At 46.2% G+C, this 12,916-nt stretch overlaps 6 protein-coding genes across 6 annotated transcripts; 5 read left to right on the top strand and 1 right to left on the bottom strand.

Annotated features, from left to right (window-relative positions):
- Positions 1-53: 53 nt before the first annotated feature.
- On the top strand, positions 54-761 carry BBBOND_0402890 (hypothetical protein; the record flags this gene model as incomplete). Its single annotated transcript, XM_012914533.1, has 1 exon — positions 54-761. The coding sequence occupies one exon, from the start codon at positions 54-56 to the stop codon at positions 759-761; it is 708 nt and encodes a 235-aa protein (XP_012769987.1).
- A 1,814-nt stretch (positions 762-2,575) lies between these two features.
- Positions 2,576-3,803, top strand: BBBOND_0402880 (hypothetical protein; the record flags this gene model as incomplete). Its single annotated transcript, XM_012914532.1, has 2 exons — positions 2,576-3,504; positions 3,581-3,803. The coding sequence occupies 2 exons, from the start codon at positions 2,576-2,578 to the stop codon at positions 3,801-3,803; spliced, it is 1,152 nt and encodes a 383-aa protein (XP_012769986.1).
- Positions 3,804-4,814: 1,011 nt separating this feature from the next.
- Positions 4,815-5,945, top strand: BBBOND_0402870 (hypothetical protein; the record flags this gene model as incomplete). The annotated part of the gene is made up of 1 exon (XM_012914531.1): positions 4,815-5,945. One exon carries the CDS (start codon positions 4,815-4,817, stop codon positions 5,943-5,945), a length of 1,131 nt encoding a protein of 376 aa, XP_012769985.1.
- A 1,542-nt stretch (positions 5,946-7,487) lies between these two features.
- Positions 7,488-8,631, top strand: BBBOND_0402860 (-FAS-associated factor 2; the record flags this gene model as incomplete). Its single annotated transcript, XM_012914530.1, has 3 exons — positions 7,488-7,718; positions 7,757-7,870; positions 7,912-8,631. The coding sequence occupies 3 exons, from the start codon at positions 7,488-7,490 to the stop codon at positions 8,629-8,631; spliced, it is 1,065 nt and encodes a 354-aa protein (XP_012769984.1).
- Positions 8,632-8,780: 149 nt separating this feature from the next.
- On the top strand, positions 8,781-11,626 carry BBBOND_0402850 (DNA excision repair helicase, putative; the record flags this gene model as incomplete). Its single annotated transcript, XM_012914529.1, has 6 exons — positions 8,781-8,922; positions 8,961-9,209; positions 9,381-9,617; positions 9,652-10,303; positions 10,394-11,231; positions 11,267-11,626. The coding sequence occupies 6 exons, from the start codon at positions 8,781-8,783 to the stop codon at positions 11,624-11,626; spliced, it is 2,478 nt and encodes an 825-aa protein (XP_012769983.1).
- A 283-nt stretch (positions 11,627-11,909) lies between these two features.
- On the bottom strand, positions 11,910-12,546 carry BBBOND_0402840 (hypothetical protein, conserved; the record flags this gene model as incomplete). The annotated part of the gene is given in 2 exon segments (XM_012914528.1): positions 11,910-12,220; positions 12,240-12,546. 2 exon segments carry the CDS (start codon positions 12,544-12,546, stop codon positions 11,910-11,912), a joined length of 618 nt encoding a protein of 205 aa, XP_012769982.1.
- Between the last annotated feature and the right edge of the window lie 370 nt (positions 12,547-12,916).

Raw genomic sequence — 12,916 nt, 5'->3', positions numbered from 1 at the left:
GTGCACTGCTAATTTTGGTCCGCCGCACTGCTTTTGAATCCGTCACGTGCAAGATGCAGCTTGTTATAACGACTGTTGGCATCCTTCGGTGTATAAATTCCACCCTTGAATCATACTTTGCACATGAACTATGTAAGCAATATTTGCTCACTAGTGGGCGTAAGAAAAGCCATTTATTCTGTTATAGTAAGTGCCGTAACAAGATGCTTAAACCTCAAGACAATGCTAACCACGCTAAACCTCAGAACAATGTTAACCAAAATGATAATTTAAGAGATATGCAGAGAATGCTGTACCATTCGCTGACCGATGTCCCTCGTAACCTCAAGGAGTGCCTTGACTGGCTGATAGCTGTCAAGGGAACTTCCAAGTTTAACACGCAGGCTTTAGGTTACGCACTTTACAATTTCCTAGTAGACAAGCCTGTCGGTATGAAGTATGTACCATCTGTCGAAAAAGTCAAACGCCTTTCGAGGGAGTTCATGCAGAAAAAGGAATTTAAGGACTTGCCGGCAGTTGGAGACCTGCTGCGTAGATTCACGGAACGTATGAATAAAACCGACTTTGTGGATATCAAGCGCTTTTTTGCACTCCACGAAAGTGATTATGAAAACATCGTAAAGCTCAATGGTGTTACACCTGACAGCATCGCAAAGGATGTAGATAAAATTGCGGATGGCTGTGAGCAGTTCCTGAATGAGATTAAAACCCCTGGCCAGTACGAGTCCGCTTACAGTTCAGAAGCGACGTGGGAGGCCTAGTGCTCGAAGAGGCCGGAAGACTGTGCAGCAGTCCTCGTGGGGATTGCGCCAATGTTGTACGCAGATTTACATTCTTTGTTTACTGGTAGCAATGGACACCACTTTGGAACTCCACCGCCTAATGAGACTCTGCTTGTGAGCAAGGTAATGAAAGCGATGGGTTTTGTTGAATCGAAATGCCGCGATGGCCTGATCCGCTTGCATGTCCGCGAGGCGTTGAGGGATATGCATCATCGTCTATTAGACATCGTATACGACATGGCAGCATTTTGGGCTTTCTATTGATCATGGTTTGCAAGAGTTGTAAAATCAACTTGACAAGCAAATTTTGGCGAGGGCGCCCAGTCAATTGGCATATAAATTTTCAAAACATTTCGACTTTTTGAATGATGTCAAACTTTTTATATACCTTATATATCCATTACACTCGTGTTTCTGTACAGGGGCAAGCGCGTTTCTGAATTTCCATTTGATATCGTTCATGACGCCATTTTACCTGCTCTTGTTGCAGCGGCAGATGCGTGCATCATCGTGTACCAGGCACAATTAGTCTGGATATCAGTATTTGTTATATAGCGGTGTCCACCGGCTTATATCTTGTCAGTTGTTTAGCTGATAAGCATCGCCTTGGCTTGGCTCAGTAGCATAGCAGTTGCAGGGATGCGTGTAGCCTATTGGGTGCACGGTCCTTACACGCGTAGATTGTGTTACCTGGGAACGATATCCTTGATTGTAGACAATTTCCTGAATCTGCATGATATTATTATGTCCATAGTACGTAGCTGCTGCTTAGGTGGCTGTTGTTGCGTTGAGGCTACTACAAATCGTGTGGTTACTGCGCAGCGTAAAGCGCTTTCTCTGTCAGATGCAACACCACCAGCAACTACACAAAACATATAGTCCAACACTTCCCAACAACGTGTAGGCATTAAGTTCGTATCGTGAGAAAACGCACTCGCCGAACGTAACCACATACCATAATATACAACTTGAAAAATATTAAAATTAATAAATAAAACCGTACAAAGACAAATGCAGAACAGCAGCATACTCGAGTCGAAAAGGAAAGATTCCAAAAAATGATAACGGTGGTTACCTGAGCATGTCTACGATGTGTAGAATCAGCGGTGTTTACGATCGAGTCTCAAGGTAATACACTTCTGACCATAACCAGGGCAGTTAAACGCATGGTACCATTTATTTGCGCGATATCAAGGTATGCATCATTATTCAAATTATCGTTCCGATTTCAAAATGAACGTTAGGCTTTTATATAGCTGCATAAAACCTTTGTGGATGCATAATGACTGTCTACATGCAACAGCGCATAATCAATAAGTCACTAAGATTATTACCGGTGATCCGCGACAAAAATTCCACTTCCAGAGGTCTCATGACACATTGACAGACCATACATCATTTGAGTCATTGAAATACTCCATTCACAATACATTACGTGTCAATGCATATTTACGTGTCTGAAAATAAGTTCATACGTCAACGTAACTTCAACGCAGTAGATTTATTCGTATATACTCTTTGGAGGCCTCTTGGTCGACACTTTGATTCTTCTATATGGCATGATTTAAAATTTAGGTTAAGCTGCTGCATGGTTGCAATGCTGTGCTCGACATAAGTGGTTCAATTCTCTAATAATGCCAAGCTTTAGTAGCTGTGGGCGTCGAATCGGCGCCTACGCTCTCTGTCTATACATCGTCGGCTTAAATGTTTTCGCAGCCGGAGATTCCGGTGATGGAAACACTTTGAATTGTGGAACGCATGGTACCAGATCCATCTTACTCTACGCTGTTAAAATGGATGAGATTACTAAATTTAAAAATATAGAAGTCATATATCATCGTGCAGCGCAACTTCAAAGTCCTCTGAAAAAAATCGCGGAGGCAATTCTCAAGTCTGAAGATCCACCAGAAAAGAAAGCAGCACTGCAGAATCTGTGCAATGAGTTTTCGAATGGCTTAGAGGGTATAATAAATGCTACAAAGGATTATGCCGAACGAGGAAGAATGTTGCGTGAAGCTCGACAAATAATTATCGAATTAAAAAGTGGCTCACCAACAATTATGCGGTCAAACGAACTTAATAAAGCTATGAAACTCTTAGATCAAAGTTTCGAATGTAAACACCGCTTATTATCCGACATTCACCAAAACGACGTGTTTGAATATGTTTTCAGACTTTTGGACATAGAACAATTTGTTAATACACACAAGGTTCCAGAACCATCTGCTAAGGAAGGAGAAATTATGGCAGGCAAGGTTAATGACGCACCGAATGATAAGCCCCCGTTTTACTACGGCAATGCACCGGATCGAAAACGTACCGATGGGCAATCTTTATCAGATACATTGAATATAATTCGGGCTGACTTGAATAAAATAGATGTTATATTACGTGATCCATTGATGGAAGATAAGGGGTCGGTTGACGCCGTTAATAACATATTATCATATTTCCATAAATTTGAAGTCAAAGCACCGGATTTTGTCAAATTCGTGTCTCAATGTCTGGACAAGTTCAGTGAGGAAACACATTTGTTCAAAAAGAGGGACACTATCATTAACCGACTTAATGCATTAGATGTGAATTCGGATAAAGCTATTCCTTATTTACAATGGTATAAGGAAGTAGAATCACAAATATATGAACTCTTAACTCTCAAAGAGATCATAGTGCTAGAGGATTTACAGCGGGAAGTATCGCAGGTACTGCATAAGCTGCCGCAGTTGGTAGACGACATAAAGCGTAAAAAACGTAACTTGAATCCACCACCACTACCTCTACCACGAAAATCACGACAGCAACCACCACTACCTCTACCACGAAAATCACGACAACAACCACCACTTCCTCTACCACGAAAATCACAAGAACAACCACCACTATCTCAACCACGAAAATCACAAGAACAACCACCACTACCTATACAACAACCGCCACTCCAATCAATCAAAACACGTATACCAACATTGGATGAGGCGTCACGTGAATCGGTTGAACAAGAAGGCAGCGGTGGTGCTGTGAAAAGCACACGCTTTAGAAATCACCACGAACTAACTTCAGGAGTTGCCAAAGTTGGTATTAACTCTTTTGGAATCATATTGGCACTTGTTGTGATTGGGGCGCTGTGATTCCAGGAAACAGAAAGCGCTTCCATCTAGAAGGCGAGTGGAGATCATAACACCACTCATATACAACAGCCGAGTATTATGACCGCTTAACGGCATTATAGAAACTCATATATGCATAAAAGTGCCGTTTAATACCGATTTTATTGGAAAAGCCATGTCAACGTAAGCTGCGATACAGCTAAATTGCCAGCCTAATGGTGGAAGCGGTAAAATTTCAGAGCTGTGCCTGTTGTGATAGTGGATGCACAGATGTAATGCCGTGCCTATATCGCATAACTGTCGGCTCAAAACTATAGCCTTTAATCTACCTCATCTATGAGATGTGAACATTGTTCGAAGTAAGATTGTGAATGCTGTGAAACGAAACCATGTGACTCCACACCCAAAATAATCTACATGGTTTGTTTTACATCTGTTCTCCCTTACCACATCTAAAAATATGGGAGTTAAACGGGCATTTCCACGAATTGATTGACCACTCCGGTACATTGGCACCTAAAACGTAATTAGTTGCATATTCTTTAAAATGAACTATCAAGTTACCACACATCTATCCGTGTGATTGCACCCGTGTGACGCGATAATTTTTTTTACACATATTAAACAGAAGTAGGCCCACGCCACAAGTGCCCTCCGAGCAGATACGAAGCAATAACAAACAGGGAATTTATGACAACATTTACCGCCTAATAGTTGAGCCTGTTGATTACTGCTTCCATGTATTTCGGTTGGATGAAATATAATTTCTGCTCACGTGTCTAATGATGCACCTGACTTTATGAAGGTTGGGTTGGATGAACGAACTTCGAAGCATGGATTACCTATTACGTTAACACAAATCTGTGTGCTGTTGAATCTTTAGGAATATTAGTAACACTTTACACATTAACGACACGCGAGTAGGATGGCAAAGTCAACGTTGATTACGGGTTGGAAAAGGATCGTCCTGGTCGTGTTGGTCCTCACCTTTGCCAATGGAACAACAGCTCAGATCAATGTGAAGCGCTTTAGACACACTTTGAATGATGACCTACGGATATACGTAAATGGGCAGCGAACGCTATACAGCGAGATACAATTCGAAAAAGAACCAACCAAGCATTACATGTTTGCGCTAAAGTACGAGCATTTAAAAAAAACTACGCAATTTCTAAGAGATGTTTTCACGCATTATCAAGGTCTACATCCGTTTAAGCCGTACCTGGGTATGATTGTCGAATTTTACGAACGGAAATTGGCAGAAGCAAATGGGTCATCGTTCTTTGAGTTAAAGCCTAATGAACTGTGCGCAGAGGTTGCTGGATCTCTTACAGGTATCACCGATACGGTGGTGGAGCTGTCGCCACTTTATCATCTAAACCGTCCAGACGTGATCGACGCCATCTCCTGTTTTCGATCTGCGCCTGTCAAAGCACAGGAAGATATAATGGACTTCTGGATGCTGCTTTATCAGTCTCTTTATACAAAGTGCTCTGAAACGTTGCAAAACTTCGATATGGAAAACACAGTAAACGGTTTCCAGGTTGAGAGCGGCGTCACCACCCCCGCCAGTCTAAGGGGCGTTGGTGACGCCATCGGCTACGACGAACCCGCATTTGTTGATTTAATTGAGCATGAGTCGGATGAAGCGCCTTGGCTTCGGGAAGATGAGGCAGGTGCGTCACCGTGTATCGCAGGCTCGCTGGGTGCATGGAAGCCCGAGACAGATCGCTCGTTGGAAGCTTCAGATGCTTCAGGGGAAATGGCCGGATCCTCCAACGACGACAGGGGGTGTGATAACATTTCAGGTGCTTGCGATTCACGCACGGAACACCACGACTTCGACTCATCGTCCGATTCTTACTTCAAACCTGAGAAACCTGAAGAGGATGAGGATCCACTCTGGGACGAATACTTCGCGTCGTTTTTGATGCGCCTCAAAAACCGCTCCGATCAAAGTGGCGGGGATGCATGTCGCCTACTGGGTGAGCGGTGTAGGCACGTGTGGAATGTACCACTTAGTACAGCTATCCATAATTACAGTTACTATCATTAATAGATTTACATATGCGTATAATATCTTCTCTCTTAAAACCCTTACGTCCCATTTGTCGTTCTGGGCTGCACGTGGACATGAATAGCTAGATCGCTATGCCCTACTAAGTCGAGACTAGACGGCAGTCCCGTGGGAACGACGGTGTGTCTAAGCCGTCACTGCCATCGTTCCATGCACGACTAAAGATGGCGAGACAATCATTGCTCTAGCAATATATTCATTTTCAGGGCCACGCCGACACATTATACAAAGTTATGTTTTCGATACGGGATGCGTTACTAGATCGCCTGGACACCCTGGCACATTTACCAATAATATTGTAGATGGAATGATATACGAGGGCATGGGTATTGACGGCTACCCCGCCTTGGATTCAAAGGCCATTTTGTAGTGAGACTAAACGGATGCGAATAATTGATACCGCAGAAACTACATTTTATCGATGTGGTAGGGTAGGTCCTCATATGATGTCTCTACTTCGGGATTATGAATCCGTACAAAAAAATGCTTCCTATATTTTTCCTAGCATGTACAAGCCCCAAGTCACTAGTCCATCATAGCCCCACCTATACATCATAAAGGTGTACGACGGTAACCATGCGAGTGTAACCTTCCCCCCATATCGTAAATCTTGATTACACTGTTCATACATAAACACAAAACAAGTGCGATGAAGTGGCATTTACGCCTCCCAAGTCGTGTTGGGAGACCTATGAATTGGATGTTTCCTCATTATTTGTAATTATACTGATTCATCAGGTTGCAGTGATGCTACTGTGTTCGTTTAGACAGTCTGGTTCGATACGAATAGCTACGACAGACAAAAATAAAAATGTGTTGCGTTTTCGAAGAACATGGTGGATCCTATAAATGGAGCAAACAAACGTGCCAGACGGAGACACAACCCTGACCGAGCAGGGGGCCCGTATTTAATTTCAGCTGCTTTAAGCAATGGTTAATGAGACATGGCATTCATTCAAGAATATCTGGGATGTCCTAATAAAAGATAAAAAATGAACGCTGGCAGATTCTACAGTGAAATAATACATCTCAGTTTAGTTCTATGCGGAGTGATCATAAGACAGATATGCGGCTTCTAATGTTAAACAACGCTGGTATTTAAGAGCTGAACAATTCAGATAGCGTTGGTATGCGATCCTTAATATAACACACCACTTGGTTAACTCTAGTTCGCATTTCAGATGCAACGTACAACAATACATTCCACTCATATTTGTTATCAGTTTGGGATGCGCATCCCTAGTTGCTGCTTTCCATCATCCTTGCCACCGCACACTAATATCGAACAAACGTAAACAAGTGACATACACATAAATAACATACATATTAGATTACTTTCATAATATCGTAGATCCCGCCTTAGTGATATGTGTAGGCAGAGGTGACATGTGTAGCGTTATGACTCGTAAAAATATTTCGTTTCCATGATAGTCTTGTAACCGGCATAAGCGCTTTAATCGCAATGTTCTGATGTGTAAAACAATTGGCACGTAAACTTCTGTGTTAGACGCGTGTTTCACCATGGATACGCCGAAAGCTGTGTTTTCATCGGTAAGCCGCTATGGGAGGCATTTCTTCAAGCTTTTGCGGGATACAATAACTCACATCGTTGCTTATTGTCGGGTGTTACCTGGGCTTTGTTATCGCATAGTATCAAACACCATTGGCTCCTCGTCCGATTCCTTCCACAAGTACTTTGAGAGCAGACACGGCACATCGCACCCTAAATTCTTTGAAGGGACTTTCCAATTGGTTGGTCACATCGGAATAATCGTTTATGAGTTTTTCAGGCCCAATTGTCGGCCTTCAGGAATGGGAAACTTTTGGCTGTGTGTCTCCATTCGGACTCCAGGGACGAGTTGTGCGCTTCTGTCCTCACCAATAGTCTGGTGATAGATATATTGGTAGGTATTTATCTGACATTTGTTTGTAAACCTATTCGCAGGATTCTAACTTTGTCTTCTATGTTGAGCATGGCAAGGGCCCGCGCATGCGCAATCTTATACAACGTTTGGACGCCAGAAGGCTCCCTCACATGTCAGTAATGGTTATGAGAAGCTACAGGGAGTACGCCGTTATCGCCAGCACGAGCGATTTCTCAACCGCTAGTAACGTGGTTTCAATGCTTGTAGGCGCAATCGAAAATCCCGTGAGCTCTGCTGGAGCTAGGTCAGATGATTTAAGCATTCACCGGCAGATTGTGACCGAACAGGATGCAGAATTACAGAAAGCAATAGAAGCAGACGTTGCTCGTATGCGCTCCAAGGATCTGCGGGAGAACAATGATCTTCGAAGGCGCCAACTCCGAGCGGATAATAGGCTGAAACGCCAGCAATTAATTAGTGATCGCAAGGAGTTTGCCAGGAAGTACGCAGCAACCTCTCATACTGGAAACACAAAGATAAAGGTGCGTTTACCAAGTGGCCGCACGATAGAATCGGTTTTCAACAAGGACGACACGGTTGGAATGCTATACGATTGGGTCGGTGCCGCCGAGTACTTATGTGACAACCAGGTCAAGATTCCTTATGCATTTGATCTATCAATCCCCCACCCATCCACAACTCTGGGAGATCGAGCGCAGACGCTCGAGAAAGCGAACCTGTACCCAAATGCGTCCTTGGTCTTGATCTCGCGTGACGACTCCGATGAGGACGATGTGTGAGCTGTGTAGGCATTAAATTGTTAGTGTGTGATCCTAGAATGATAACAAACCTTTTGATGTCACGATCTTAAGGCATACGTGCCTCCGCCGCTTTGACGCGCGGTGGAATCCACCGACACTCCAACAAATGTTTCAGTTAATTTTCCACAATGGTGCGCTTCTGGGTTGACGGTATTGAGGTTTTTTTCCCGTATCCTCAGATTTACCCGGAGCAGCTGGCCTATTTGCGCAGTCTGAAGAGCACTTTGGATGCGCAAGGCCACGCTGTTCTGGAGATGCCAACTGGGACGGGTATGTTGCGTTTGTGCGCTCCACGTCATCAGATTCAGGCAAAACAGTGGCGCTGTTTAGCCTGATCACGAGCTATCAGCTTGCCAGGCCTGAGATCGGTCGTTTGATTTATTGCACCCGTACCATTCCAGAGATGGAGAAATCGCTACTGGAGTTAAAGCAGGTGATCAAATATCGCAATGAGGAGTTAGCGAAGGACCGTGCTGCTCGTTCAAAGGCTGCGGTGACCAACGGGGAGTCTTCTGCCGTTTCCGTCCCAGAACCAGTCATGGCAGATAAGAAAAGCGGTAGGAAAATCACCCTTCTTAAGATAACATGCACTAGAGTACTTTCTGGCAATCGGTCTCTGCTCGCGGCGCAATCTTTGCATTAACCCATCGGTGTCTTCCTGTGCCGACAGGGCAAAGATCGACGAATTGTGTATGTTTGCTTTATGTAGGTCGCAACAGACTTTCCAGGCCACGACATGACGTCACTGTGGCGCCGTATAAACTACGAAGAGGATGGAACGACGACATATCGCGAGTATACTATGCAATACGAGGGTACGGGTACGCGTGGGATGCCCACTGCCCCGGTCGTGCGCCAGTCCGCCGTGGAGGAGGTGCAAGACATAGAACACTACGCATCGAAGGGGCTGTGCGGGTACTACGAGCATCTGGAACGCATATGGAATCCGACCATGATACCTTCCGGTAAGTATATTTTGCGTATTTCATGTATGCTCAGGTGTATACACGCTTGAGGGTTTGAAGGAACACTGCAGCACATTCAGGCATCCTGTCACGGGTGTATCAGTCCCCATTTGCCCGTACTTCGCGGTACGAAGGGCACTTGACATGGCTAACGTGGTTGTTCTGAATTACCAATATCTGTTGGACCCCAAGGTTTCTGAAGCGGCCTTTTCGCACCTGTACTCGACGTCGCCTACAGACATGAGCAAGCATAAAGACGAGAAACCGGACCCCAAACGTGAAAAGAAGTCCAAATTGCCCATAGTGGTGGTCTTCGACGAGGCCCACAACATCGACAATGTCTGCATCGAGGCGATGAGCGTTGAGCTCAACGATGACACTCTGGACGAGGCATTCTGCAACATCGCGAAGATCGAGGACAATGTCCGCCAACTGCGCGAGCGTGACGAAAACCTACTTATGGAGGAGTATCGCAAGCTGGCTGAAAACATTCGCGAGAGCTCAATTGACATTGAGGGTTACATGTGCCCCGTGCTACCCGCCGACGTGCTGCAGAAGGCGGTTCCTGGCAACATACGCCAAGCCGAACACTTCATATCGTTTTTAAAGGTCGTGGTGGGATATTTGAAGCACTACATCAAGGTGCAAGAGCCGAAGTCTGAGGGCCCGCTCATGTTTTTGCATAGGTGAGGTGATAATGCACATGTGGTCATTTCTAGTTTAACTGTAGTTTCTCAGTTTGATGCTTTCCAAGGCCGCGCCTAATATTTCTGCAGGTTCGAAATAGAGACGGGGATTGGCAGCATCACCATGCAGCACACATACAGCCGTATGAAGTCCCTCCTGAACACGCTGAAGATAACTGCCGTTGGCGACCTGTCAGCAATCCAATTGGTGGTTGACTTTTGTACCTTGGTAGGCACATATTCCACCGGTTTCATTGTGATAGTGGAACCCTATCCCCAGGGATCGTTATACGAACCTCTTTTACAGTTCAGCTGCTTGGACGCGTCAATCGCCATGCAACCCGTGGTGGACAACTTCCAGTCCGTGATTTTGACATCTGGTACGATTTCGCCGTTGGAAATGTACCCCAAAATTCTGAACTTCACCCCGGTACTCACGCAATCGCTCCCCATGTCACTGGACCGTGATTGCTTGTGCCCTCTGATAGTATCGAAGGGCGCCAACCAGTTGCAGATGTCAACGAAGTTCGACCTCCGTAATGACGTGACCGTGCTCCGCAATTACGGCAACCTTCTAATTGAGCTGTGCAAGAACATACCTGACGGCGTGGTTTGTTTCTTTCCGAGTTACGCGTACATGGAGCTCATCGTGTCCCACTGGTATGAATGCGGTATCATCGCCACGATTATGGAGCACAAGTTAATATTCATGGAGACCAAAGACGTCGTCACGACGACGTTAGCCCTCCACAACTATCGCAAGGCTTGTGACGTGGGCAGAGGCGGCCTCTTCCTGTCCATTTGTCGTGGAAAGGTGGCCGAGGGTATCGACTTCGATCGTCACTACGGGCGTTGTGTGGTCCTCATTGGCGTGCCGTTCCAGTACACCCTGTCCCGCGTTCTGAAGGCCCGCCTCGATTTCATGAGGGTGAGTTTTGCATTACGATATTTAATGCCACCCAGACCAACTACGGCATTCTGGAGAACGAGTTCATGACATTCGACGCCATGCGGCAGGCCGCGCAGTGCGTCGGCCGCATTATCCGCAACAAGAGCGACTTCGGCCTTATGATCTTCGCCGACTCGCGCTACAGCCGCGCTGACAAGCGTTCGAAGTTGCCTCCGTGGATTCTTAAGAACCTGGAGCCGTGCAACATGTCACTGACCACGGAGAGCGCGGTCACGGCGGCGAAGTCGATGCTGCGCAATATGGCTCAGGACTACGTACCCAACGTTTACACGCGGTTCGACCAGGATATGGTGAGCGACGAGGCCATATGGTGGTCGTCCGTACAGAACGTCCTGCGGCTGAGCAAATACTAACACGGGCACCGTGGTGTAATTGTACTGTATTTTACGATTATATCGCCACTTGTTCTAAGTGTTACGCGTTGATTAGCATTGTGTACACGAAGGTACGAGGTTAAGGGTGAGTAGTCGGCGGGAAATCGGTCCCCGAGCTGCAACGCCGCCGTCCCGTCGTAGTGCGATCCGCAACACACCGCATGTGAAGTACCGCATTTTAGTTGCAAGCAAAATGCAGAATCGCCATGCATCACTTCGGCCCTCAGGATATGCCCAGGCAAGGCGCTATAAAGTGTCCGGGTTACGACTTCATCAGGGGGTTTCTTGGGATATGCTCCCTGTATTTAGGATGCCCAAATACTCGCAGGCTCGAAGCAGGCCCCATTTGCAGACTACGAGCCAACACGCCTGCTCTCCTTTCCCGTCCCGCCAGCACTGCGATCGCAACGGCTCCCGCAGCCATCAGGAACGAGCTGCCTGCCTCTCCCTCAAACACCTTGTGGGTAAGGAACTCCCAAGCCTTTCCTGTCAAGAATATGTTCTCGACAACAGGGTCGCTGGTCTCTGTCCTCTTGGAGCGCTCGAAATCAACGCCAGTTAGCATCTTGGCCCCTCGCGTTTCACTTTTGACCTCTGGCAGCAATGATGTCGAGCAGGCTCTCTTTGGTGTGAGGCCCTATCGGTATGAAGTAGTCGAATGCGTCCGGTATATCGCGGTGCTTGTATAACTCATCCACCTCGCAGATGGCCACACAGGGGAGGTTGATGTTGTACAGGTGCCGCGCGTATAGAACGGGGTCGAGACAAAGTATGAGGTCGTAGTTCCTGGTAGCGTCCGATATGAGTTCTGGCGTTGCTTTGGTCACAGCTTGCGAATATCCTCCCGTGAGCGCTTCTAGTTTGATACCTTGCCGGTGCTTGTTGCCGAGAATGAGCATCTGCGCGCCGCCCGCCTTTGCCAGCTGTAGGAACCGCAGAGTGCGTTTGCAGTGCAGCAGTTGAATATATGGATCAGCAAGGCATCGGCTCCGTATAAATTTGCCGAACCTGCTCATGTCATATGGCTGTAAGGCGCCCCGCGCTCGCGTGACTTACGGTTATAGGGCATCTGGCGTGTATAACGACACTCCACGACAATGGCAGCGGCGACGCATCTAATATGTATACGCAATAATAACCTATCCAATGTGCATGGGTCTTTGGCAATGAAGTAGTGTTAGCGGCTCTATTGGCGGCAATACGAACCGTGTATAGACAGAACTTTGTGACCTCATCAGAGCATTACAAGGCTATTTTTTAGTGTCAAAA

Source organism: Babesia bigemina (assembly GCF_000981445.1).
Source record: "Babesia bigemina genome assembly Bbig001, chromosome : IV".
In the NCBI taxonomy this organism is placed as follows: domain Eukaryota; phylum Apicomplexa; class Aconoidasida; order Piroplasmida; family Babesiidae; genus Babesia; species Babesia bigemina.
This window is presented reverse-complemented; position numbering and strand designations above follow the sequence as displayed.